This window comes from Ranitomeya imitator, chromosome 4, assembly GCF_032444005.1.
Source record: "Ranitomeya imitator isolate aRanImi1 chromosome 4, aRanImi1.pri, whole genome shotgun sequence".
Taxonomy (NCBI): Eukaryota; Metazoa; Chordata; class Amphibia; order Anura; family Dendrobatidae; genus Ranitomeya; species Ranitomeya imitator.
Window position 1 is genome coordinate 536,394,195 of NC_091285.1, and position 26,859 is coordinate 536,421,053.

Consider the following 26,859-nt stretch of genomic DNA (forward strand, 5'->3'; position numbering starts at 1 on the left):
CATGAAAATCATGGATCTGAGAATGAGATCCGTGAAGGTCAGAGAGTGTTATGTTCCGATCCGATTTTGAAGATCAGAATAGGACATGCTCAATGACTCTGTAAAAGTGGGCAGCACACCAACACTGCACACAGATACAGGGATGTAGCCTTATTATTTATAGAACAGTCCCTTAGTATATAGTATACTCACTTATTTTGTATAGTACTGTCCCTTAGTATATAGTGTAATCACTTATTATGTATAGCACAGTCCCTTAGTATATAGTGTACTCACTTATTATGTATAACAGTCCCTTAGTATATAGTGTAATGAATTATTATGTATAACAACATCCCTTATTACGTACCATCCTCTCTAGTTATATATGGTGCCTTCCCTTATTATATAGCTTTGTCTGCTGTTATGTACAGTGCTGTTTCTTATATAGTGCATTCTTGTTATTTTTGTTATTCACAGTTCACTCTTTTATTATATAGTCCTCTCTTTTGTTAGATATAAAATGACTGCTGTTGGGGCAGTCGGTGACCAAACGATCAGTCCATCAGCTCCTCCATTAGAAGAGAAGCTTTCTCATTCTCCATCATCCATCATTGCATTGTACATGTAACAAGACAGGACGGTATGTAATAAAGACAGGGTTCTATATAATCTGATATGTAGGTGATTGTGCTGTACATCTGTACATAACAATAGAGGGCACTGTGTAATAAGGGACAGCAAAATACATAATAAAGGAGACTATGTAATATATATACAAGTATGTGTGTGTGACTATATATGTGTGTGTTTATATATATATAATGTATAGCTTTGTCGCCATAAAAGGAGGGGGCCCAGACACATTTCTTGCACAGGGTCCCCAAGCTGTCAGTGTCCGCCCCTGCCTACTACATATTGGGATAGGATCTTGGAGATGGGAATACCCCTTTGAGATTTTATGAAGTAACCCCAGAAAACATATCACACACCATCAGCATCCATTTATCATGTATGTCCTGAAAATAACAACTAACACGAAACAAAATGCAAACACAACCATTCTGGTGTATTGAAATGTATGGTTCAAATGCAATTCAGGTAGATTTATTGGTTGAAATGCATTTTATTATATTTTTAATCCAGGTTTTTAAAAATGCTTATCTATCTTGCCTTTTGTACAGATGTCTGACACCCTTTTTCTGTGGTCAGTGTGTTTATGTCTTGTTTAGGTCTTTCGCTGTAGCAATCTGCAAATTAGGTAAAATAGCTGTTAGGCTGTCATTGGTAATGCGTGATCTGTTCTTAGTCTGACCGCTCCTTCACTGTATCTTTTGCTGGTTCCTCCTCCTCTCACCTTCCTCTTACTGTTGGGGTTCCTCAAGGATCAGTCCTAGGCCCCCTACTTTTCTCTTTGTATACTGCCCCTATTGGACAATCAGTAGATTTGGTTTCCAGTACTATCTCTCTGCTGATGACACCCAATTATACACTTCTTCTCCTGTTATCACGCCAACCTTTTTAGTAAACACCAGTGATTGTCTTACCGCTGTCTCTAACATCATGTCCTCCCTCTATCTGAAATTAAACCTGTCAAAAACTGAACTCCTCGTGTTCTCTCCCTCTACTAACCTACCTTTGCCTGACATTGCCATCTCCGTGTGTGGTTCCACCATTACTCCAAAGCAACATGCCTGCTGCCTTGGGGTCATACTTGATTCCGAGCTTTCATTCACCCCCACATCCAATCACTGGCTCGCTCTTCTTATCTGCATCTCAAAAACATTTCTAGAATTCGCCCTTTTCTTACTTTCGACTCTGCAAAAACTCTTACTGTTTCACTCATTCATTCTCGTCTGGACTATTGTAACTCTCTACCAATTGGCCTCCCTCTTACCAAACTTTCCCCTCTCCAATCTGTCCTGAATGCTGCTGCCAGGATCATATTCCTCACCAACCGTTACACTGATGCCTCTACCTTGTGCCAGTGAGTGGAAAGACGTGGGCACTGCTACTCAGGTGCTCGGGTAGGTTCCCAAACCGTGTGCATATAGATAAGAAGAACCCGGCACTCAACTTTAAGACAAACTTGTGGTTTTTATTTTGTAGTACGTAAAACGTTTCGGCCTGGTCTGGCCTTCGTCAGTTACGTACTGAGAGGTGTCTGGATAGATGGTGTGCTTCTGAGAGCGTAATGAGCTCCAGGGAAATCCCTTGAACGATGTAAGTCCCTAGGCAGGGTCGCGATTGCAGACGTTGCTGCAGGCTGGAAAGGAGACGGGTCAGGACGCGGTGTCCACCGCTGTCGGATGAGCATGCCTGACTCGGGCATTGATCCGCTTACTTCCCGCATGGGGCTATGCCCACCATGCGCAAAGTAGGTGGATCATGTGCGGATGGTACCCAGGTGTGGAGGAGAGGAGACTCTCCTCCAGGCCCTGGGTACCATATCCTTGTTAAAAAAAGAATTAAAATAAAAAATAGTTATATACTCACCTTCTGGCGGCCCATGGATCCAGCTCAGGCCTTAGCGATGCTCCCGGCAGCTCCAGTTCCCAGTGATGCTTTGCGACAATGACCTGTGATGACGTAGCGGTCTCGCGTGATGCTATGTCATGTGTGGTCATTGTCACGAGGCATCACTGGGAACGGGAGTTGCCGGGAGCATCGCGAGGATCGGGAAGGCTGCGGGGGCCGTTGGAAGGTGAGAATATCACAATTTTTTATAAATTATTTTTTACGTTCTGTTACTATTGATGCTGCATAGGTAGCATCAATAGTAAAACGTTGGTCACACTTGTCAAACACTATGTTTGACAAGTGTGACCAACCTGTTAATCAGTTTTCCAAGCGATGCTACAGATCGCTTGGAAAATGCTAGTATTCTGCAAGCTAATTACGCTTGCAAAACGCTAGTGTTTAGCGGGAAAATGCATGCCAATTCCGCATGCGTTTTACCTGCGGCAGGGAGTTGCGGAATTGCCGCTGAAATTTCCAATTCAGCAACGTGTGCACATAGCCTTACAGTTGGTGAACCAACTCCACTTATTGAAAATATCTGTCAGAACTGTGCCTAGGTAGGGCTCTCTGAGCTGTGCTTGGGCAGAGCTGTGACTGTGGAAACAGGAACACATGGGCTACTTGCACAGTGAACAAGTCTGTATGATCATGTTCACACACCACCAAGAAACCTGAAGACACAAAAGAGAATAGTAAAACCAAAAACACTCAGTTTGAAAAAATGTTGCAGTAATCCGCAAGTGCTAGTAAAAGATGTAAAAAACAGGGTATTTGGTTGATACGTTTTTTGCAAAAAATGTATACTAAGCTGCTCTACCAAACTTCACGGTATACCCTTATCAGAGCAGTCCTAACTAATGTATGCAATCCCTATCTGATGTATTTAAAAACCTGATCATCTGTATATTACCTGTGTGAACAGGGTTCAGAGAGGAAAAATCCATGTGTGCATACAGGGTAGAACAGCTTTTGTGCAGATAGCCCAAGAGGAGTGGTGGAACTCCCCAGTCTTGTAGACACAAGAGAACAATTATGGAAACAGGACCACATGGGCTACTTGCACAGTGAACAAGTCTATATGATCATGTTCACACACCACCAAGAAACCTGAAGACACAAAAGAGAATAGTAAAACCAAAAACACTCAGTTTGAAAAAATGTTGCAGTAATCCGCAAGTGCTAGTAAAAGATGTAAAAAACAGGGTATTTGGTTGATACGTTTTTTGCAAAAAATGTATACTAAGCTGCTCTACCAAACTTCACGGTATACCCTTATCAGAGCAGTCCTAACTAATGTATGCAATCCCCATCTGATGTATTTAAAAACCTGATCATCTGTATATTACCTGTGTGAACAGGGTTCAGAGAGGAAAAATCCATGTGTGCATACAGGGTAGAACAGCTTTTGTGCAGATAGCCCAAGAGGAGTGGTGGAACTCCCCAGTCTTGTAGACACAAGAGAACAATTATGGAAACAGGACCACATGGGCTACTTGCACAGTGAACAAGTCTGTATGATCATGTTCACACACCACCAAGAAACCTGAAGACACAAAAGAGAATAGTAAAACCAAAAACACTCAGTTTGAAAAAATGTTGCAGTAATCCGCAAGTGCTAGTAAAAGATGTAAAAAACAGGGTATTTGGTTGATACGTTTTTTGCAAAAAATGTATACTAAGCTGCTCTACCAAACTTCACGGTATACCCTTATCAGAGCAGTCCTAACTAATGTATGCAATCCCTATCTGATGTATTTAAAAACCTGATCATCTGTATATTACCTGTGTGAACAGGGTTCAGAGAGGAAACATCCATGTGTGCATACAGGGTAGAACAGCTTTTGTGCAGATAGCCCAAGAGGAGTGGTGGAACTCCCCAGTCTTGTAGACACAAGAGAATAATTATGGAAACAGGAACACATGGGCTCCCCGTGAGGGCACTAAGGCTGGTGTGAGAGTGGGGACTTGGAAGCCTCCATAATCAGAGACGACGTATCCCCTTACAGTGACCTGAGCGTGCAGCCCCGGTGACAGCACTGACAAGCCAGGACCCCTGAGTGTGACTAAGGAAACTGCTCAATGTGTGTGTGTTCATGCTGCATAGAGAGAGACTGTCAGCCTGAGCCTAATATCCAGAGACTCGCAGCAGAGTGGCTGTGTGACTTCCTGCTTCCAGCTGCACAGGGAGAACAGGCTGCAGAGGCTTAACCCCGGAGTTTCCAGGAGACAGAGAAGAGACTTCAGGATCTCAAGTCCGGCTGGTGACTGTACCCACGTTGGAAAAAGGACCCTCCAGTCAGGACTTCCCTGGACTGATAAGTTACAAGAACACTCGTTAACCCTTTTGATTCCGCTTAACTGTTTACTGTTTGATTTGTCTCTATTAACCCCCTGTTTACTCCCTGCGAGGAGAATTTTACCCCTGTTAATAAATCCCCTCCAACAGTTGGTCTGTCTGTTCCGTGGTGACATACTCAACCCTGCACTCTATTACAGCTGAACCAAGCATATATATTTATGGGGGAGAAGCAACAGATAGATGATGGCCGAATAAGCACTCGACCATCAGCGATCTTATATGTGTAGTCAGCTTTACAATCAACTAAGCTGAAACAAAACCAAAGAACCGCAACATATGTTATTAAAGAGGATATCTGGGACTTTAGAAAAAAGGCCTGTAGTTGCTAACAGAGGCAACTACAAGTTTGTTGTACCAGGCGCCGGTCATTGACCATTCCTGCCTGAGATTCAGCTGCTCCCTGTCAGGGCAGCAATTTGTCTTCCAGCCTTAAAAGTGGGATCCACGCCTCTGTTAGTGCAAAGTACAAAAAAATATCAAGCAAAACAAAAAAAATTAGCTGGAACTGCAGTGTGTTTGCTCATTTTGTTTTTATCTTTGGCCATTTATTATTTTGTTATCATGCTTACTTACCGTATATATCACCACTGATTCAGCTGCCAAAAGCATTACTTGGAGAACATGAGAGGCTGGAATATCATTCATTCAATAATAGGAGGGAAGAATTGTGAATGTTCGACTATTTAAACCTATTTATTTACTTTACAGACAGTGCGGAATATTAGGGTGATGTGTAGCCCTGGTTAGACACTTGTGCAGCTGTCATTGTGTGAATCCATGAAATTATACCATACTAAATACAATTTGGTTTCTGTGCCTGAAATGAGCTTTCAAAGAAATTACCCAATGAAGGATTTATGGGCCATTTAGCAGGAGACATGAAGTATCTTGTATGCTGACAGACACACATAGACACCCACAAATGAGTCACACGTTAACAAGCTTTATGCAACCACATCGCAGACCACCATGTACAGACCTAGTCCATGAACAGAAAGCAGCTTCAGACTGGTGAAGGTTGTACTTATACTTAAACAGCTACTTAGGAGAAAAAACTATTATTTTGTTCACACTGAATAATTGCTCAACTATATCATTTATGACTAAATATTCTTAGCTGTTAATATCGTGATTTTTTGAATGCTGTCTCCTATTCCCACCTCTTGGGGGTAGGGAATTCCATAGTTTAACTACTCTTACTGTAAAGAACCCTTTCCTCCTACTTTGATATTTAAAACCCTTTTCCTCCACAGATGAATGCCCCATCATCTGCTCTAGGAAAGAATAAGTCATATGCCAGTTTATTTTTTTTTCATTGACCACCCATATAGATGTGCATAAGATTGGTTGAGTTAAGTCACAATAACATTTATTTATTTTTTTTAAAGTATATATTATGGCTAATAAATATTAATCTACAATTTTTCCAAAAGGCTATGTAAATTTCCGTCAGCAATACCCCGAGCTTTTTGAAAACCTTACACCGGAGGCTGTTAGGAGCACCATTGAGGCTGGTTATCCTGGGATTTTAACCAGCAGAGACAAGAATGGCAGAGTGATTCTACTTTTTAATATTGAGAATTGGGACTACGAGGAGATCACATTTGATGAGGTTTGTGGGGCTCTGTATGTTTCTGTGTTAATGGTTGCCAAAATCCAACTGCAATCTTAACTGGGTCACTCAAGTGGAAATGAACTGGAACTTTTTGAGTATATTAGAGGCTTGGAAATCTTCTTGGAGGACATAATGAGCCTGATGTAGGACAATCTATTCAGCCCATTAATGAATGTGCTGCCACGGCCGCTGTTAACCCTTGTGTCAGTGCTCTCTTGTGGACTATGAATGTGTTATGAACACCAGCTGTGTTGTTATGGTGCAAATATTGAATGTGTATAGTGAATATTCCATGGATTTTTATGGTGCATATAAGCTACTAACGTTTTGTTTCAGATCCTACGAGCATACTGCATTATTCTAGAAAACCTTTTAAAGAATGAGGAGACCCAGATAAATGGCTTCTGCATTATCGAAAACTTCAAAGGATTTACAATGCAACAGGCATCCGGTATTAAACCTTACGAACTCAAAAAAATGGTTGACATGTTACAGGTAATATAAATATAGAAAATGTGTAGAACCATGTTTTTATGTAGATATAGTATAAACCTCTTTGTAGTTGCTGTTCTTATTGCCTATAATTGGAATAATCTTTAAATATAACATTATATAATTAGATTAAAAAGTTTTCTTCTTCCTAATGGATATCTACTACCCTGGGGAGGCAGGCGAGTCTTCACCCAGAGCAGTCCAGCTTTCCGTTCTGTAATCATGCCCCTCTTGGATGTTCTTGATATTTTCTAAACTCAACATGTCTTTTCTTCTCTGCTTCAAAACTTATGCGTATGCAAAACCACCTCAGCATGTGCAGTGCAAAGATGACAGCTTCAATGTGCATTCTCAAAAAAGAAGACAGTCTTGCATGAGATTTCGAGCACAGAAAAAAAGACGCAGAGTAAGGAGGACATCACTCTAAGGGCTTGTTTCCACTTGTTAGAAACGCGTCCGTGTCTCGCATGTGAAAACCAAGCTGTGGCGCCGGCACTTTGGGAGCAGAGCGTGCGGCCGCATAGCAACACATGGAGCCGCACGCTCCGCTCTGGAGTGCCGGCGCCACAGCTTGGTTTTCACATGCGAGACATGGACGTGTTTCTCGCAAATGGAAAAGAGCCCTAAGGGTCATGATCACATTTAATGCCTGACTGCTCTTGATGAAGAGACACCCCTTTCCCAGACTAGTGAGGGTAATTTACATATGCCGAGGATGGCATTAAAATATTATTTTTTGCTATACTAAAAGGCATCTGTCAGTGGGATCAGCCCTTCTATGCAGTCTATATGGGCATGTAGGCCATAGGAAGCAGAATAAAATGATACCGTGATATTTGCAATCAGATGTCTTATTCTTATTCCAGAGAAATCTGTGTTTTTCTTATATATCTTCCATCTCACAGGAAGACAGGGTTGTAACACAGCAGGGCTGTAAGAGTTACTGAAAATATTTTGCAAGGAGACAAAGTTCAGTTCTCCTGTTCTCTACATGTCTCACACTGGTAATGACTCCTTTCAGTTATAATAATCTCTGGAGGCAGAGTCTCAGGCTATGTGCACACGTTGTGGATTAGCCTTAGGAATTTCTGGTGCGGATTCTGCCTCTCCTGGCAGAAAACGCACCTGCGGATTTGTCGCGTTTCTTGTGCGGTTCCGCAGTGTTTTTTGTGCGTTTTTTGTGCGGTTTTCTTGAGGATTTGCAGTGTTTTTTTACCCCTGCGGTTTTCTATAACGGAATGGGTACAAAAACGCTGCAGATTCGCAAAAAAGAAGTGACATGCTACTTCTTTTAAACCGCAGCGTTTCCGCAGCGGATTTTCCGCAAAGTGTGCACAGCATTTTTTTTTTCTCATTGATTTGCATTGTACTGTAAATCAATTGTGGATCTGCAGCGCTTCTGCGCTGCAAAAAAACGCTGCCGATCCGCAGAGAATCCGCAACGTGTGCACTTACCCTTATTCAGATCAGTGTCCGGTCCATAGTCCTGGAACAGCTCATTTACATATAAGAAAAATGTGGATTTCGCTAGAATAAGACTTCAGGTCATTGATATCAAGGTATCATTTTATCCAGCTTCCTATGACCTACTGCCCATATAGACGGCTTAGGAGGGTTGATCCTACTGACAGATTCCCTTTAGTTACTATTTTAGAGCCTTCGAGGGCATTATTGGGTAAAGTAAGCTTTGAAACAGGACAACAAGTATTTTATGTAACAGGTAATGGTGTATTTTTTTTTCTTTGTGATAGACATCTGTTTGGGATGAAGTAGATAATTTTTCTTTGAATTTTGCCTTTATTTTTTCTTTGCATTTTACCTTTAGGATTCTTTTCCAGCAAGATTTAAGGCTGTTCACTTCATACACCAGCCATGGTACTTCACCACCACTTACAATGTTGTAAAGCCATTTCTAAAGAGCAAGCTACTAGAAAGGGTGAGTTTTGCAACAGACAGGGGTGGGATGGGGCAAATTGGGCAATTGGGGGCAAGGGCGTGGGGGTCCTAGTATTCACAGCAGAAGGTTCATTGATATTAGCATTATCAGTAAAGCTTCCAATATGGAGACTGCTTTAGGACCTTTTTTGGTGCCATCACGATCATGTGACTGTGATGTTGTCACCACAGGTCTTGTACTCTGTGGGACTTCACGACCTTTGGTGATTTTACGATCATGTGACTGACGTCACCACAGGCCTGAACTCTGTGAGAGTCAGAAGAACTGAAGAGAAGATGGACTGGTGATCATCTGTGTGTGTTTGTTTCTCTGGAATGTGTCCCTATAATGTATGGGCTCCTGGTAGGTCCTCTCTGCAGCCTATACAGATGGATACTTGTGGATGGATGGCCTTCACTTACTAAACTTAACCCCTACACAACCTTTCATGTCATATGTTGTGTCCCTGCATCTTTCTCATGGTGATGATGGCTGATTTAAATCAGCCTAGGAGGACTATTAAATACAGTAAAAAAAAAAATGATGAAAAAACAACATTTTAAAATGTAAAAAAAATAAAAAAAACACAAAAGAAATGTCTCATCTATGAAAACATAAAGTAAATTAATCCAATCTGTAAATGGCATAACGAGAAAAAAAATCAAAACTCCAGAATTAGGTTTATTTGTCCACCGCAACATTGCAATAAAAATCAATAAAAGGTGATCAAAACATCATATCTACTCTAAAATGTTATCAGTAAAATCATCAGCTCAGGGTGCAAAAACAGCCCCAGATCCTGAAAAATGATAACATTATAAAAAATGGTGACAAAAGCTACATTTTTTTTTTTTACAAATTTCTGAAATTATTTAACCACTTAAATAAAAAAAAAACGCTTTACCTGTTTGGTATCAGTGTAAGTATACCGACCTGGAGAATCATATGGTTCAGTCAGTTTTACCATATAGTGAACATGGTAAATAACAACCCCAAAAAACAATTATAGAATTGCACTTTTTTTTGCAATTTCACATGACGGTATTTTTTCCCATTTTCCGGCACGCTATGTGGTAGAATGAAAGGTGGCAATCAAAAGTACAACTCATCCCACAAAAAACAAGCTGCATATGGCTATGTGGTTGGAAAAATAAAGTTATGGCTCTTGAAAGATGGAGAGGAAAAAACAAAAATGAAAACATGCCCAGGGCTAAAGGCTTTAACCCCTTCATGACCTTGGGATTTTCCGTGTTCGTTTATTGCTCCCCTCCTTCACAGAGCCATAACTTTTTTATTTTTCCATCAATATGGCCATGTGAGGGCTTATTTTTTGCGGGTTATACTTTTGAACGACATCATTGGTTTTACCATGACGTGTACTAGAAAATGGGAAAAAAATTCCAAGTGCGGTGAAATTGCAAAAAAAGTGCAATCCCATGCGTGTTTTTGTTTGTTTGTTTTTTTGCTATGTTCACTAAATGCTAAAATTGACCTGCCATTATGATTCTCCAGGTCAGTACAAGTTCATAGACACCAAACATATCTAGGTTATTTTTTATCCAAGTGGTGAAAAAAATAAAATTGCGCCATTTTCCGATACCCGTAGCGTCTCCATTTTTTGTGATCTGGAGTCGGTTTAGGGCTTATTTTTTGAGTGCCAAGCTGACGTTTTTAGTGATACCATTTTGGTGCAGATACAGTATAGACCAAAAGTTTGGACACACCTTCTCCTTTAAAGATTTTTCTGTATTTTCATGACTATGAAAATTGTAAATTCACACTGAAGGCATCAAAACTATGAATTAACACATGTGGAATTATATACTTAACAAAAAAGTGTGAAACAACTGAAATTATGTCTTATATTCTAGGTTCTTTAAAGTAGCCACCTTTTGCTTTGATAACTGCTTTTCACACTCTTGGCATTCTTTTGATGAGCTTCAAGAGGTAGTCACTGGGAATGGTCTTACAACAAGTTTGAAGGAGTTCCCAGAGATGCTTAGCACTTGTTGGCCCTTTTGCCTTCACTCTGTGGTCCAGCTCACCCCAAACCATCTCGATTGGGTTCAGGTCTGGTGACTGTGGAGGCCAGGTCATCTGGCGTAGCACCCCATCACTCTCATTCTTGGTCAAATAGCCCTTACACAGCCTGGAGGTGTGTTTGGGGTCAGTGTCATGTTAAAAAATAAATGATTGTCCAACTAAACGCAAACCGGATGGAATATTATGTCGCTGCAAGATGCTGTGGTAGCCATGCTAGTTTAGTATGCCTTTAATTTTAAATAAATCCCCAACAGTGTCATCATCAAAGCACCCCCACACCATCACACCACCTCCTCCATGCTTCACGGTGGGAACCAGGCATGTAGAGTCCATCCGTTCACCTTTTCTGCGTTGCACAAAGACACGGTGGTTGGAACCAAAGATCTCAAATTTGGAATCATCAGACCAAAGCACAGATTTCCACTGATCGAATGTCCATTCCTTGTGTTCTTTAGCCCAACCAAGTTTCTTATGCTTGTTGCCTGTCCTTAATGGTTTCCTAGCAGCTATTTTACCATGAAAGCCTGCTGCACAATGTCTTCTCTTGACAGTTGTTGTAGAGATGTGTCTGCTGCTAGAACTCTGTGTGGCATTGACCTTGTCTCTAATCTGAGCTGCTGTTAACCTGCGATTTCTGAGGCTGGTGACTCGGATAAACTTATTCTCAGAAGCAGAGGTGACTCTTGGTCTTCCTTTCCTGGGGCGGTACTCATGTGAGCCAGTTTCTTTGTAGCGCTTGATGGTTTTTGCCACTGCACTGGGGGACACTTTCAAAGTTTTCCCAATTTTTCGGACTGGCTGACCTTCATTTCTTAAAGTAATGATGGCCACTCTTTTTTCTTTACTTAGCTGACTTCTGCACAACACAACTGATGGTCCCAACCCTATTTATAAGGCAAGAAATCCCACTTATTAAACCTTACAGGGCACACCTGTGAAGTGAAAACCATTCTCGGTGACTACCTCTTGAAGCTCATCAAGAGAATGCCAAGAGTGTGCAAAGCAGTCATCAAAACAAAAGGTGGCTGCTTTGAAGAACCTAGAATATAAGACATATTTTCAGTTGTTTCACACTTTTTTGTCAAGTATATAATTCCACATGTGTTAATTCATAGTTTTGATACCTCCAGTGTGAATGTACAATTTTCATAGTCATGAAAATACAGAAAAATCTTTAAATGAGAAGGTGTGTCCAAACTTTTGGTCTGTACTGTATGTTCTTTTGATCGCCCGTTATTGCATTTTAATGCAATGTCGCGGCGACCAAAAAGAGTAATTTTGGCGCTTGGAATTTTTTTCTCGCTACATCGTTTAGTGATCAGGATAATCCTTTTTTTATTGATAGATCGGGCAATTCTGAATGCGGCGATACCAAATATGTGCAAATTTGATTTTATTTTTATTGTTTTATTTTAAATGGGGCGAAAGGGGGGTGATTTAAACTTTTATATCTTTTTTATTTATTTCATATTTTTTTAAACATTTTTTTCTTTTTTAACTTTTGCCATGCTTCAATAGCCTCCATGGGAGGGTAGAAGCTGGCATAGCCTGATCGGCTCTGCTACATAGCAGCGATCATCAGATCGCTCCTATGTAGCTGAATTACAGGCTTGCTATGAGCGCCGACCACAGGCTGGCGTTCACATCAAGCCAGCATCAGCAACCATAGAGGTCTCAAGGAGACCTCTGGTTACTATGCCGACGCATCACTGACCTCCGATCATATGACGGGGGTCGGTGATGAGCACATTTCCGGCCGCGCGGCCGGAAGCGGTAGTTAAATGCCGCTGTCAGCGTTTGACAGCGGCATTTAACTAGTTAATAGTGGCGGGTGGATCGCGATTCCACTCGCCGCTATTGCGCGCACATGACAACTGTTAAAAACAGCTGACATGTCGCGGCTTTGATGTGGGCTCACCGCTGGAGCCCACATCAAAGCAGGGGATCTGACCTCGGACGTACTATCCCGTCCGAGGTAAAAAAAAGGGGTTAAAATCCTTTTAATAGCTATATAATAGCAGCACGAGTGCACCCTGCAGGCTTCATTCTTCAGATGTTCATGATGGGTTTACTAACAAACTAAAAAAATAATTATATCTATAAAATACAATTGGGGATAGGGCACCTCCTAAAATTGCTAAATGTGTAGATAGTTATCAGACAGAACTTACAAGGCAATAAATTCAACATTTCCACTAGTAACCACCCTATTGACCCCATAAAAACACAAGACAGTAAGTGTTATCATAGGGATTTTGGAACACCAGAATGGTGCTTAACCATTCCAAATTAATTTTTTTTGTGTGTAAAATAGACTTTAGTATGAAGTTTATAGGCACTCTTTGCTAAAAATTACATTTAAGTAGATGATCCTATGAAAACATTCTTCTTACTGACTCTCCAGTTTGTAAACCTATTTTATTAAACATGTGAAGGTAATTCTAAATTAATATAAGGAGTCCTGTGTTTAGTATCTTCATCTCTTGGTCAGAGTATAAGTGGCTTCAAAGAGCGTATCTCTCTGGAGGATCCTTCCTGTATGAGGCCAGTCTCACACGTCCAGATAATTCCGGTACCGGAAAAATCGGTACCGGAATTATCCGTGTCCGTGTGCTTACGTTGAACATCAGTGTGGCACAAGTGCGGCAGCCGTGTGCCGTCCATGTGCTGACTGAGGACCACATGGACCGTGCAGGAGACAGCGCTAGAGTTAAGCGCTGTCCCCTGCGTGCGGTGCTGAAGCCGGTATTCATCCCTTCTTCCCAGCAGCGTTCGCTGGAAAGAAGGAATGAATAATCTTTTTTTTAATTTATTTTTGTTTTTAAAATAAAGTTGCTGGTAATCTGCCCCCTCCCACCCCCTGTGCGCCCCCCCGCTGGCATTAAAATACTTATCCAGCTCCCTCGGCGCTTACATCCTCTCAGCGTCGCTGCTTGTCCTATATGAGCGGTCACGTGGTGCCGCTTATTACAGTAATGAATATGCGGCTCCACCCCTATGGGAGGTGGAGCCGCATATTCATCATGTAGAGAAGCCGAGAAACCAAAGTCGAACGACTTTAATATTGTCGATCACGCTCATTTAACAGTTTGAACTCAGCGCACGTAAATACAACCAAAATGTTTGATGGTGCAAAATGTGAGCATTCAGAGAGCCACTTTAAACTTTTGCCCTGGGCCCCACTTTGTCTAACACCGGCCCTGCATACAGATTCAGTATGTTTACATACACCGGCAAAATGTTTGCTTTCTTGGCCTTTTTTTCAGAGAATATGAATGATAACACCAAAACTTTTTCTCCACTCATGGTTAGTGGTTGGGTGAAGCCATTTATTGTCAAACTACTGTGTTTTCTCTTTTTAAATCATAATGACAACCCAAAACATCCAAATGACCCTGACAAAAGATTTACATACCCAATTTCTTAATTTCTAACATGAATGATAGTCTTGAAGTTTTTTGTGGTAGTTGTGGATGAGGATCTTAATTTTCTGAGATGGTAAAGCTGCCCACTCTTCTTGGCAAAAAGCCTCCAGTTCCTGTAAGTTCCTGGGCTGTCTAGCATGAACTGCGTGCTTGAAATCTCCCCAGAAAGGCTCAATAATATTGAGATCAGGAGACTGAGATGGCAACTCCAGAACTTTCACTTTGTCCTGCTTTAGCCATTGACAGGTCGACTTGGCCTTGTGTTGTGGATCGTTGTCATGTTGGACGTCCAAGTACGTCCCATGCGCAGCTTCCAGGCTGATGATTACAAATTTGCCTCCAGTATTTGCTGATAATGTGCTATATTCATCTTTCCTTCAATGTTGACTAAGTTTCCTGTGCCTTTGTAGCTCACACATCCTCAAAACATCAGCGATCCAACTCTGTGCTTTACAGTAGGAATGGTGTTCCTATCGTCATAGGCCTTTTTGACCTCTCTCCAAATGTAACATTTATGGTTGTGGCCTGAATGTTCAATTTTGGTCTCATCACTCCAAATTACCTTGTTCCAGAAGTTTTGAGGCTTGTCTCTCTGCTGGTTTGTGTATTGTAGGAGAGATACTTTGTGGCATTTGCCTAGTAATGGCTTTCTTCTGGCAACTCGACCATGAAGCCCATTATCTTCAAGTGTCTCTTTCTTGTGCATCTTGAAACAGCCATGCTGCTAGTTTTCATCAAGTCTAGTATTTCAGCTGATGTTATTTGTGAGGTTTTCTTTGCATCCCAAACAATTTTCCTGGCAGTTGTGGATGAAGTTTTTGTTGGTCTACCTGACTGTGGTTGGTTTTTACAGAGCCCCTGATTTTCTATTTGTTAATCACAGTTTGAACGCTGCTGACTGGCATTATCAATTCCTTGGATATCTTTTTGTATCCCCTTCCAGTTTTATACAGTTCAACTACCTTTTCCCGTAGATCCATTGAAAATTATTTTGCTTTCCCCATGATTCCCAATCCAGAAATGTCAGTGGCTGTATGAAAGATGCAAGAGTCTGTCTGGATCCCAGAAGCTCATTCAGCTTTTATGCACACACACTGATTACAAGCAAACAGGTCACAAGTGAGGATGTTACCTTTAGTAGCCATTCAAACCCATTTGTGTCAACTCCTGTGCATGTTATCAGGCCAAAATCACCAGGGTATGTGAACTTTTGATCACAGTCATTTGGATGTTTTGGGTTGTCCTTATGATTTAAAAAGAGAAAACACAGTAGCTTGACATTAAATGGCTTCACCTAACCACTAACCATGAGTGGAGGAAAATGTTGGGTGTCATCATTTATATTCTCTGAAAAAAGGCCAAGAAACCAAAAATTCTGCTGGGGGGTGTAAACTTTGGAGCACAACTGTATTTGATAAGGTTTTAAAAAAATACCATTCAGCAGATCCAATCTGTAATCATAATGTGCTGATGCAGAAGAAGGCAAAATACTTAAGAGGCAGTTGATTATTGCCTCATGTTAGGGGTGAAATATCCCCCAAAATCAAAATATGGCAATCAGAATAAATCCCAAGATCAACAACCCCTTTCCTGAAATCTACAAACCAGACTTTTCAAGAAAGGAATTTAGACCTCTCTTGAATTCTTCCAACAATCTAACCGTCCTGTGGAAGAGCGTTCCAAAGCCATACTGCTTTTACAGTAGATATCCCCTATCTCAGATGGAATATCTTTTTTTGGATTTTTTTAGCTTACAGCTAGATGATTACAATTAAAGAAAAAAAAATTTATGTAATGTTGATTTGAGTCTTCCTCCCATTTATGCTTTATCAAATACCCGAGCTCACTTCCTAGTTATGTGCCAACAACCAGTCTTTAGCCTCCAGGAAAACAACAACCATTACTGCTCACTCCAGGAATAACAGCAGTAGTTGGCAAACCTATTCTTCTTAGTTGGTGCTCTGCACTTTTGGGTATAAAACAGAGCTGATGTCTCTGCTACATGTGCCACTGTTTATATTACAGAGCTTTTTGCTCGGCTTTCCTCCTGTGTTCGACTATAAAGTAATTTTTAACGGTAAATTGCAAAGCCCCAAAACTTCCCAAGGTGCCATCATTACAATGTACTGTACATCCTTTTTCTTGGAGTCTAAACATATTCTTGATCCTCTTGAAAAGTGTTATTTGTGCAAAAACGCATATGCTGGTTACCTGTCGCTAATCTGTGAGGAAGAGCTTCAACATGAAACTGACCTTGGACAATGTCATTAATTTTTACCCTAAATCCTGATGCGGTCGATGTCCTCCTCACTTGCCACATCATCCTGGCAGGATTTGAAATATTGTGCATGCCAGGTCTCGCTTCCTCCCTGAGCTTGTGGGGGGCATTATGCATGCTCAGAGAGGAAACCAGTTACATGCATGAATGAAATTGAAAGCTCTGTCAGGATGTCGTGGCAAGACAGGAGGATATCTACTGTGCCCGAGACATGCTCACTCCCCTTCCTCCGGTTGGTAGTACATAATTTCCATATGATGAACAACCGCAAAGTTAGGGGTCACCAGTACTGCCACAGTCCAGTGGCTAATGATATTGCAATCACTAGAAATTTCGGGGCCCCATACTGGCAAAATTTTCAGGGTTCCCTTGAGACTCCGCCCAGGCTCCACCCCAGCCCCGCCTCCACGCTCCACCCCTCGAACTGTCCACAGTCCCACCGCTCTCTCTTGGAAAAACTCCACTTCTCACCTATCACACATTAACAGTTCCCATCACCAGATCACACATATAGCCGGCAGCTTTTGTTTTGGCCAAAAGATTTTTTTAGCCGCCACCATAACACAGTAGACACTTTTGACCGGGCCCTACTCTGCTGTAACCTATTAAATATTTGTTAAAATATGCAATACAATTTAGGTATATTTTTATTTATTTTTCAATTTTTAAAATGACCAATAATATCACATACAAGGAACAAATACCGCTACACCATGACCAGACCGCATATTACCACCAGTGATCTTATAATATCACATACAAGGAACAAATACCACCGCACCATGTCCAGACCACATATTACCACCACATAATGACTGAATACTACAATTCTGATCAGTAATAAAAAAAAGCACCATACTATCACCATAAGTGCCATTATACACAGGAGATCTGTACTTAGTATGCAGTGTCTGTGTACAGATAATACAGTGATCACTAGTGAAATTATACACAGGACCTCTGTATATAGTATACAGTGTATAGTGTCAGTGTATAGGTAACACTGACTCACCAGTGACGTCTCTAGGTGAAGTCCTTCATCTTTCATCCAGCACAGACCGCCATCATTTCTTCCAGCTAGGACTAGTCTCTACAGGAAATAACACAGTTATCTCGAGCTCCGCTTGCAGAACACATTACTTAATTTTTCCCAACTTCTACATTACACCACATGAAAAAAAGAGGCGATATAGTGTCACTCTACACAGTAACAGAACCGCCCCCCATTTAAAACAGTATACTCAAAAAATTAAATAAATACATCACTGCAGTAATAATATCCCTTAATTAGCCCCTATAGTAATAATATTCGCCATCCTGGCCCCCTGTGTTTCATTCCTGGCGTCAGCCATATGTTCTCCCATCCTGCCCTCATGAGTATCCATTCTGCCCCATATGATCTCCCCATCCTGCCCCATCTGTCTCCATCATATCCATCCTGCCCCATGATCCTGCACGATCTGTCTCCAATCCTGCCCCATCTGTCTCCAATTCTGCCCCCAGTGTCTCCAATCATGCCCCATGTCTTTCATCCTGCCCTGTGTCTCCAATCATGCCCCCATGTCTGCAATCCTGCCACTTGTCTCCAATCATGCCCCCTGCGTCTCCATTCTGCACCATCTGTCTCCAGTCATTCCCCATGTCTTTCATCCTGCCCCGTGTCTCCAATCATGCCCCGTATCTCCATTCTGCCCGTGTCTCGCATTCTGCCCCAATGTCTAGCATTCTGCCCCTGTGTCTAGCATTCTGCCTCTGTGTCCAGCATTCTGCCCCTGTGTCCAGCATTCTGCCCCTGTGTCCAGCATTCTGCCCCTGTGTCCAGCATTCTGCCCCTGTGTCCAGTGTTTTGCCCCTGTGTCCAGCTTTCTGCCCGTGTCCAGCTTTCTGCCCCTGTGTCCAGCATATTGCCCCTGTGTCCAGCATTCTGCCCTGGGCCCCCACGAATCGCCGCTCTCAATAAAAAAAAAAAAAAAACAAGTTCTTCTCACCTTGACCGCGCTCCTGCGGCGGGCGAAGTTCTGGCTCTCTCCACGCAGTGAAGCGCGCACTCGCCGGCGCCTGACAATGACGTCAGACGCCGGCGAGATGCACTCTGCGGCAGACGTCAGCTGCCAGCCTCAGATTGGCTGGCGGCTGTTAACTATTGACGTGCGGGCGCGGGCCCGTACGTCAATAGCGTTAAACAGCTGCAGCTCCGCCGCTAAGGGCCCGGTTTAGCCTGCGGCTGCTGGCAGGGGCCCGGTGAGCACATGAGACGGGGCCCGATGCGGGCCCCCTCTGCCCTCCCGGCCCAATATGCCAGTCACGGCTGTAATGCCCTGATGGCGGCCCTGCAGTCACTGTCCGGTAGCTTAGACACTGCTGATTCTCAGGTTTCATACCAAGCAGCACTGAATTTGTCCCTTGGCGCAAATGACCAAACTCCCACATACACTTTAACACTTGGCTTGGCTGAGAATGTGGAATGGGGAGAGGGGAAAAAACCTTTGTCAGACACTTTAGGAACTGTTTTTTTCACCTGTCTTAACCCCTTAGTGACTGGGCCAAATTTTTGAAATCTGACCTGTGTCCCTTTATGTAGTAACTAGCTGAAGAGCCCGGTGTTGCCTGGGCATAGTAAATATCTGTGGTTAGTTATAGCACCACACTTCTCTTATTTTCCCATCACGCCTCTCATTTTCCCAATCACATCTTTCATTTTCCCCCTCACATCTCTCATTTTCTCCCTCACACCTCTCATTTTCTCCATCACTCCTCTCATTCCCCCCTAACACTTGTCATTTCAACCTCACATCTGTCATTTTCTGATCACTCCACTATTTTTCCTCACTCCTCTCATTTTGCACTCACACCTTTTCATTTTCACCTCACACCTCTCATTTTCACCTCAGTATATACATGTTTGTCATCTCCCTTATATATAGTATACACCTGTATGTCATCTCCTGTATATAGTATATACCTGTATGTAATCTCCCCTGTATATAGTATATACCTGCTGTGTGTCATCTCCCCTGTATACAGTATATACCTGTATGTCATCTTCTCCTATATATAGTATATACCTGTATGTCATCTCCTTCTATATATAGTATATACCTGTATGTCATCTCCTCCTGTATATAGTATATACCTGTGTGCCATCTCCCCTGTATATAGTATATATCTGTGTGTAATCTCCTCCTGTATATAGTATATACCTGTATGTCATCTTCTATATATAGCATATACCTGTATGTCATCTCCTCCTGTATATAGTATATACCTGTGTGTCATCTCCTCCTGTTTATAGTGTATACCTGTATGTCATCTCACCCTGTATATAGTATGTACCTGTATGTCATCTCCTCCTCTATATAGTATATACTTGTGTGTCATCTCCCCTGTATATAGTATATACCTGTGTGTCATCTCCTCCTGTATTAGACCTCGTTCACACGTTATTTGCTCGTATTTTTACCTCAGTATTTGTAAGCTAAATTGCAGCCTGATAAATCCCCAGCCAACAGGAAGCCCTCCCCCTGGCAGTATATATTAGCTCACACATACACATAATAGACAGGTCATGTGACTGACAGCTGCCGTATTTCCTATATGGTACATTTGTTGCTCTTGTAGTTTGTCTGCTTATTAATCAGATTTTTATTTTTGAAGGATAATACCAGAATTGTGTGTGTTTTAGGGCAAGTTTCGTTTGTCAAGTTGTGTGTGTTGAGTTGCGTGTGGCGACATGCATGTAGCGACTTTTGTGAGATGAGTTTTGTGTGGCAACATGCATGTAGCAACTTTTTGTGTATCGAGTTGCATGTGACAGGTTAGTGTAGCAAGTTGTGTGCAGCAAGTTTTGCGCATGGTGAGTTTTGCGCGTGGCGAGTTTTATGTGTGGTGCCTTTTGAGTATGTACAAGTTTTGTGTGAGGCAACTTTTGCGTGTGCTGCAAATTTTGTGCATGTGGCAATTTTCCCGCGTGTGCAAGTTTTGCGTGTGGTGAGTTTTCCATGAGGTGAGTTTTGGGTGAGCCTAGTTTTTGCATGTGGCGAGTTTTGCGCGTGGCGAGTTTTGAGCGGCGACTTTTGTGTTTCGACTTTTATGTGGCGAGGTTGGTGTATGTGTGGTGAAATGTGTGCTGAGGGTGGTCTATGTGTTCAAGCACGTGGTAGTGTGTTCCGCATTTTGTGTGTGTGTTCATATCCCCGTGTGTGGTGAGTATCCCATGTCGGGGCCCCACCTTAGCAACTGATCGGTATATACTCTTTTGCGCCATCGCTCTCATTCTTTAAGTCCCCCTTGTTCACATCTGGCAGCTGTCAATTTGCCTCCAACACTTTTCCTTTCACTTTTCCCCATTATGTAGATAGGGGAAAAATAGTTTGGTGAATTGGAAAGCGCGGGGTTAAAATTTCACCTCACAACATAGCCTATGACGCTCTCAGGGTCCAGACATGTGACTGTGCAAAATTTTGTTTCTGTAGCTGCGACGCCTCCAACACTTTTCCTTTCACTTTTTTCACCATTATGTAGATAGGGGCAAAATTGTCTGGTGAATTGGAAAGCGCGGGGTTAAAATTTCACCTCACAACATAGCCTATGACGCTCTCAGGGTCCAGACGTGTGGCTGTGCAAAAATTTTTTTCTGTAGCTGCGACGCCTCAAACACTTTTCCTTTCACTTTTTTCCCCATTATGTAGATAGGGGCAAAATTGTTTGGTGAATTGGAAAGCGCGGGGTTAAAATTTCACCTCACAACATAGCCTATGACTCTCTCAGGGTCCAGACGTGTGACTGTGCAAAATTTTGTTTCTGTAGCTGCGACGCCTCCAACACTTTTCCTTTCACTTTTTTCACCATTATGTAGATAGGGGCAAAATTGTTTGGTGAATTGGAAAGCGCGGGGTTAAAATTTCACCTCACAACATAGCCTATGACGCTCTCAGGGTCCAGACGTGTGACTGTGCAAAAAATTTTTTCTGTAGCTGCGACGCCTCAAACACTTTTCCTTTCACTTTTTTCCCCATTATGTAGATAGGGGCAAAATTGTTTGGTGAATTGGAAAGCGCGGGGTTAAAATTTCACCTCACAACATAGCCTATGACGCTCTCGGGGTCCAGACGTGTGACTGTGCAAAATTTTGTGGCTGTAGCTGCGACGGTGCAGATGCCAATCCCGGACATACACACATACACACACACACATTCAGCTTTATATAGTAGATAACTCTGGAACGCTTCAATAGATCTCAATGATTTTGAGCTTTTTTTTTAAGTGACCCATTGTGCTTTATTATTATTATTTAATGTTATAGCGCCATTTATTCCATGGCGCTTTACGTGTAAGGAGGGGTATACATAATAAAAACAAGTACAATGCTTTCTGTTAATTGTAAATTTATGTCTATAAGTTTCCTGTTTATTTATAAAAAATATCAGAAATTTGACAAAAATTTAAAAAATTAGCAATTTTCAAACTTTGAATGATTATCCCTTTAATTCAGATAGTCATACCACACACAAACACTCATAAATAACATTTCCCACATGTCGGCTTTACATCAGCACCATTTGTATAATGTTATTTGATTTTGTCAGCCTTTTAGGAGGTTTACAAATGTAGCAGTACTTTTTCAAGGAAATTAACAAAATGTATTTTTTTTACCACTTAAATGTGGCAGACTCTAAAGGTACCGTCACACATAACGATATCGTTAACGATATCGTTGCTTTTTGTGACGTAGCAACGATATAGTTAACAAAATCGTTATGTGTGACAGCGACCAACGATCAGGCCCCTGCTGGGAGATCGTTGGTCGCTGGGGAAAGTCCAGAACTTTATTTCGTCGCTGGACTCCCTGCAGACATCGCTGGATCGGCGTGTGTGACGCCGATTCAGCGATGTCTTCACTGGTAACCAGGGTAAACATCGGGTTACTAAGTGCAGGGCCGCGCTTAGTAACCCGATGTTTACCCTGGTTACCAATGTAAAAGTAAAAAAAAAAAACACTACATACTTACATTCCTAAAAACACCAGACCATATATACACCCCTTATGTATAGTACCACGGGTGCTCGGATATACAAAGGGTTCAGTGCAACCAAAAGTAAATAAAGAACCTAGAAAAGATAGCACTACAACGAACCAGTAAAAGAAAATAATCTTTATTTAAATACACACTAAAAATAGCATATAAATAGCAACAAGGGAGTCCAGGAGATGACAAATGGTCACCAAACACAGACAGAGTGAAGACCAGCAGGCAGTAACACACAATACATAGTAGGTGTGCACTGCCACCCATACAGATACAATGTATATGAGCTAATCACAATAGCATGTGTCTAGAGGTAATTAAGGAAAGGCAAGTGCCAAATACTAACTAGACCTGCAAGATTAAGCTGTGCTCCATAGAAAAGACAGGAGGAGTGAACGCCATGTAAAAACAAGACCATAATATTACCTGCTGGGAAAACACACTGCCGACAAGCCCCTACGCGCGTTTCGGCGCGATGCCTTCTTCCGGGGGTGTGGTGTACTCCAAAAATAATGAGATATTTAAAATGAATGTGGACCAATCAAAAAGCCCATACTGGAATGCCGTATAAATGAACGCGCATGCGCACACAGTGTCACATCAAAAGCGCAAGCAGCAGAGAGGACCAATCAAGTAACCGCTGCCAAATAACTATTAAGACAGCAGCGCCTAGACTTACATTCCTGTCACGTTCCTCAGCGTCAGCTTCCCTGTGTCCCCCAGCGTCAGCGCCGGCCGGCCGGCCGTAAAGCAAAGCACAGCGGTGATGTCACCGCTTTGCTTTCCGGCCAGCGCTTACACAGAGCAGGGAAGCTGAGGCCGGGGGACGCGACAGGAATGTAAGTATGTAGTGTTTTTTTTTTACTTTTACAATGGCAACCAGGGTAAACATCGGGTTACTAAGCGCGGCCCTGCGCTTAGTAACCCGATGTTTACCCTGGTTACCCGGGGAGTTCGGCATCGTTGGTGGCTGGAGAGCTGTCTGTGTGACAGCTCTCCAGCGACCAAACAGCGACGCTGCAGCGATCGGCATCGTTGTCTATATCGCTGCAGCGTCGCTTAATGTGACGGTACCTTAAGGCCGCTAATTGGCCATGAACTGCCATGACAAACATCAGGACCACAGAATGATGATCACAGGGTGCCGATGGGGATAAAGAGGAAGCCCCCACACTCTGTTAACCATTTATATGCTGTAGTCACTACTGACAGCAGCATCTAAGGGGCAGATATGGACGGTGCCAACACTGATCGTGGCTGTAGTGTACAGCCGACAGCTGCTGGATTGTCACCTGTATGGGGAGGCTATTCTCTTATATCTCAGGTCAGTAAAGACGTGTTGGTGGTCATTAAGGGGATAACACTAAGATAATTTGTTTTGTAATACCATCTAACCAGGTTTTTGTACACGGGGAGGACCTGGAGACGTTCTATAAGGAAATTGATGCGGACATCCTTCCGGCTGACTTTGGAGGAAGCTTGCCAAAATACGATGGACGAATAATTGCAGAGAAGCTTTTTGGGAACAGAAGTGAAGCTGAGGATACAGCTCTTTAGAGAAATGTATACATTTTACTATATGTATCTAAAAGTCAGTTAAAATGCTAAAAATGTATTACATCTCCTAGCTATGGTAGAGCTAATAAATCTTAATTAAACACAATATTATATATATATATAGACTTTTATATGTATATATTATATTCATTACTAAACAATTTAGAGGTTAGAATATTTCTAGGTGTTATTTAATCATTATAGAGTTATTTCAGCAACAACTATGTGTAGCATATCTGTGTTATCCACAATTGGCAGAGCAAGTATCCATGTCTCCTAATCCTATATTCCCACGATGACCTTTTATTGAGTTATTGTAATTAGGTCACTTCTGTTTTTTATTACGTTTGTGCGCGGTTATTTGCCATGTGTTTTTATCGCGTTTTTGACACTGCGATTTTTGTCTCTTTTTGGTGTAAGGCTTTAAATAAAGCTGCATTGTTTTTTATATTTCCTGTATTTGGCTTTGACAACACTTTACTGATATGCTTAGGTGTGGATTACACCTGTTTTTAATGCGCTTCAACTGCGGAAACCCACAAAAAAACGCATGTGTGTTTTTTACCTTGCAACTACTGCAAGTCTATGGGAAAAATCCACACATAAAACTCAAGGGAAATTGACATGCTGCGGATTTGAAACACGCACCACCAATCAGATTACGCTGCGTTAAAAAGAAGCTCAGTGGGCCTGAGCTTTCTATAAATCCCACCCACTTTGCTGGAACGGTAAGATGCGGCATTTTTGTTACAGTACAAATATGCTGTGTCAAAAATGCACCAGAAGCTCATCGTGGGAACATAGCCTAATATTTCCATAGACTTCTAGAGCAACTGCCACATGTTCGATGTTTTCCTCTTACTTCTGCCCAGCTTCAATGGGGGAGAAGGACCCTGCATTCTGCCTGTCATGCATTCATATCCCCAGAGATCAGACATTTAAAACCAATCTAGTAGAATAATGAACAACCATTAAAAGCTCAAAATGGAGTCTAGTTGTATTTATACTGGTCACAGAAATCCTGCGACGTCCAATATTTGATATATAATGCCATGAGAACGTGGTTTCACAGCGAAGGTTCCTATTATGTTGTGATATATCACTGAGAAGATATCAATCATAGATATCCATGTGTCCCTCATGATTACTAGAAGGTGGGCGCCTCGGACGTTTCCGGAGCCCAGCTCAAAACAAGGACATATTAGAAGATATGAAAAAGTGAATGTATAGTTTGCTAGGAATACAAACCATACGGGGATGTTATTTTCTTTTGTGTATTACATCTATTGTTTATCTAGAAAAAAAAGAACAGAATGAAAGATGCAGCAGGACAAAAAATCACAGACAAAGAAAACAAACACAGAAAGGGCAGATTTATAGAAATTGTCTAAAAGAAAAATAGCAACCAATCACAGCACAGTTTTCATTTTACCGGAGCAGTTTAAGAAATGGAAGCTGAATTCTGATTGGTTGCTATGGGCAACAAAAACAGGTTTTCTTTTAGTCAGTTTTAAGTCCACTACGATAGTAGTGTATGCTGCCATGATGGCCAAGGGTGTTTGCTGGGGCATGTGCCAGGGGGCTAGGGTGGTGGAAGGGGTAGTGGGCGTCAATAAGCCACAGTGCCATGAAAGTTTCAGGGGTGAAAACTGTATCTTTGCCCCTAGTCAGTAAAAGTCTAGCTAAGGCTGCGATCCGGACAACAATCACATGTGGATGAAACAGTCGATTTAATGACATCTGGCTTTCTTCATGTCCGAGTCTTGTGAAGGTGTTTATGGCCCATCAGAGATGGCAGATGCATCGCTTGGCTGTGTGACATGAGCGGGGCTATAAGGGACAGATTTGTAGGATCCGAGACCAGCAGCTGGGACATAGAATGATCTCAATCTCATCCTTCCAGGCACATCCATCCTGCAGCAAATAGCGGGTTCTGGCTCTCATTCCAGTACCGGTGTAATTAGTGGTGATGGTAAGTGCGGGGTGTTTCTTGAGGTGGATGATAATATTTGTACAGAATTGTTCTGCAGAATGTATAGTCAAGTGCTTACATCAGCCTTCATTACAAGGATTTGCCCGATATTCATGATCATTAGCTTTGCCCTGATGATGTCATCCAATGCCGAAATTGTAACTCAACAATCAGATCTTTGTAGGGAGGTCCAGAATGAGGAGAACGGACACAACTGTCCATAGAATCCAAACAATGTTGTGTATGGGCTTCTTCTTATAATAAAGTCTTTCAAGTACGTATGTATTGGCGTTTTTCTTTTTTTTCCCCAAAACATGAAGCAATGTGAACAGGCGTGAGCCACTTATTACACAGCCAACAGACATGCTGCAATGTAAATACAAGGTAGCAAAATGGACAGATAATAGCGGCACAAGTCCCAAGGTTTCCATGAGCCACAAAGTGTGACACTACCAGTAAAGTAAAGACCCATGAAACACATTTATTACCAATCAACCATTCAATCACTGGACAGCCTACTTCTAGGACGCCCACATATTAAGAAAAAGAGGTTATTTGAACCCCATTTGAATGAAGTAATGGCCTAATTTTCATATTACTGCTTATGTCTATAGGACTGATGGATATACAGTAGTTGAACACTGTACTTAGGTATTT

The 26,859-nt window shown here is 42.0% G+C and overlaps 1 protein-coding gene across 3 annotated transcripts in view; it reads left to right on the forward strand.

The window, feature by feature from the left end:
* Window positions 1-26,483, forward strand: part of RLBP1 (retinaldehyde binding protein 1) — a 98,915-nt gene extending 72,432 nt beyond the window's left edge. For all 3 annotated transcript variants that reach the window (XM_069766223.1, XM_069766221.1, XM_069766220.1), the window contains 4 exons: window positions 6,292-6,470; window positions 6,810-6,968; window positions 8,791-8,901; window positions 24,072-26,483. In XM_069766223.1, the coding sequence (XP_069622324.1) occupies window positions 6,292-6,470; window positions 6,810-6,968; window positions 8,791-8,901; window positions 24,072-24,230 (608 nt within the window). In that variant the 3' untranslated portion in view covers window positions 24,231-26,483. The remainder of the gene's footprint in view (window positions 1-6,291; window positions 6,471-6,809; window positions 6,969-8,790; window positions 8,902-24,071) is intronic.
* The last annotated feature ends 376 nt before the right edge of the window (window positions 26,484-26,859 follow it).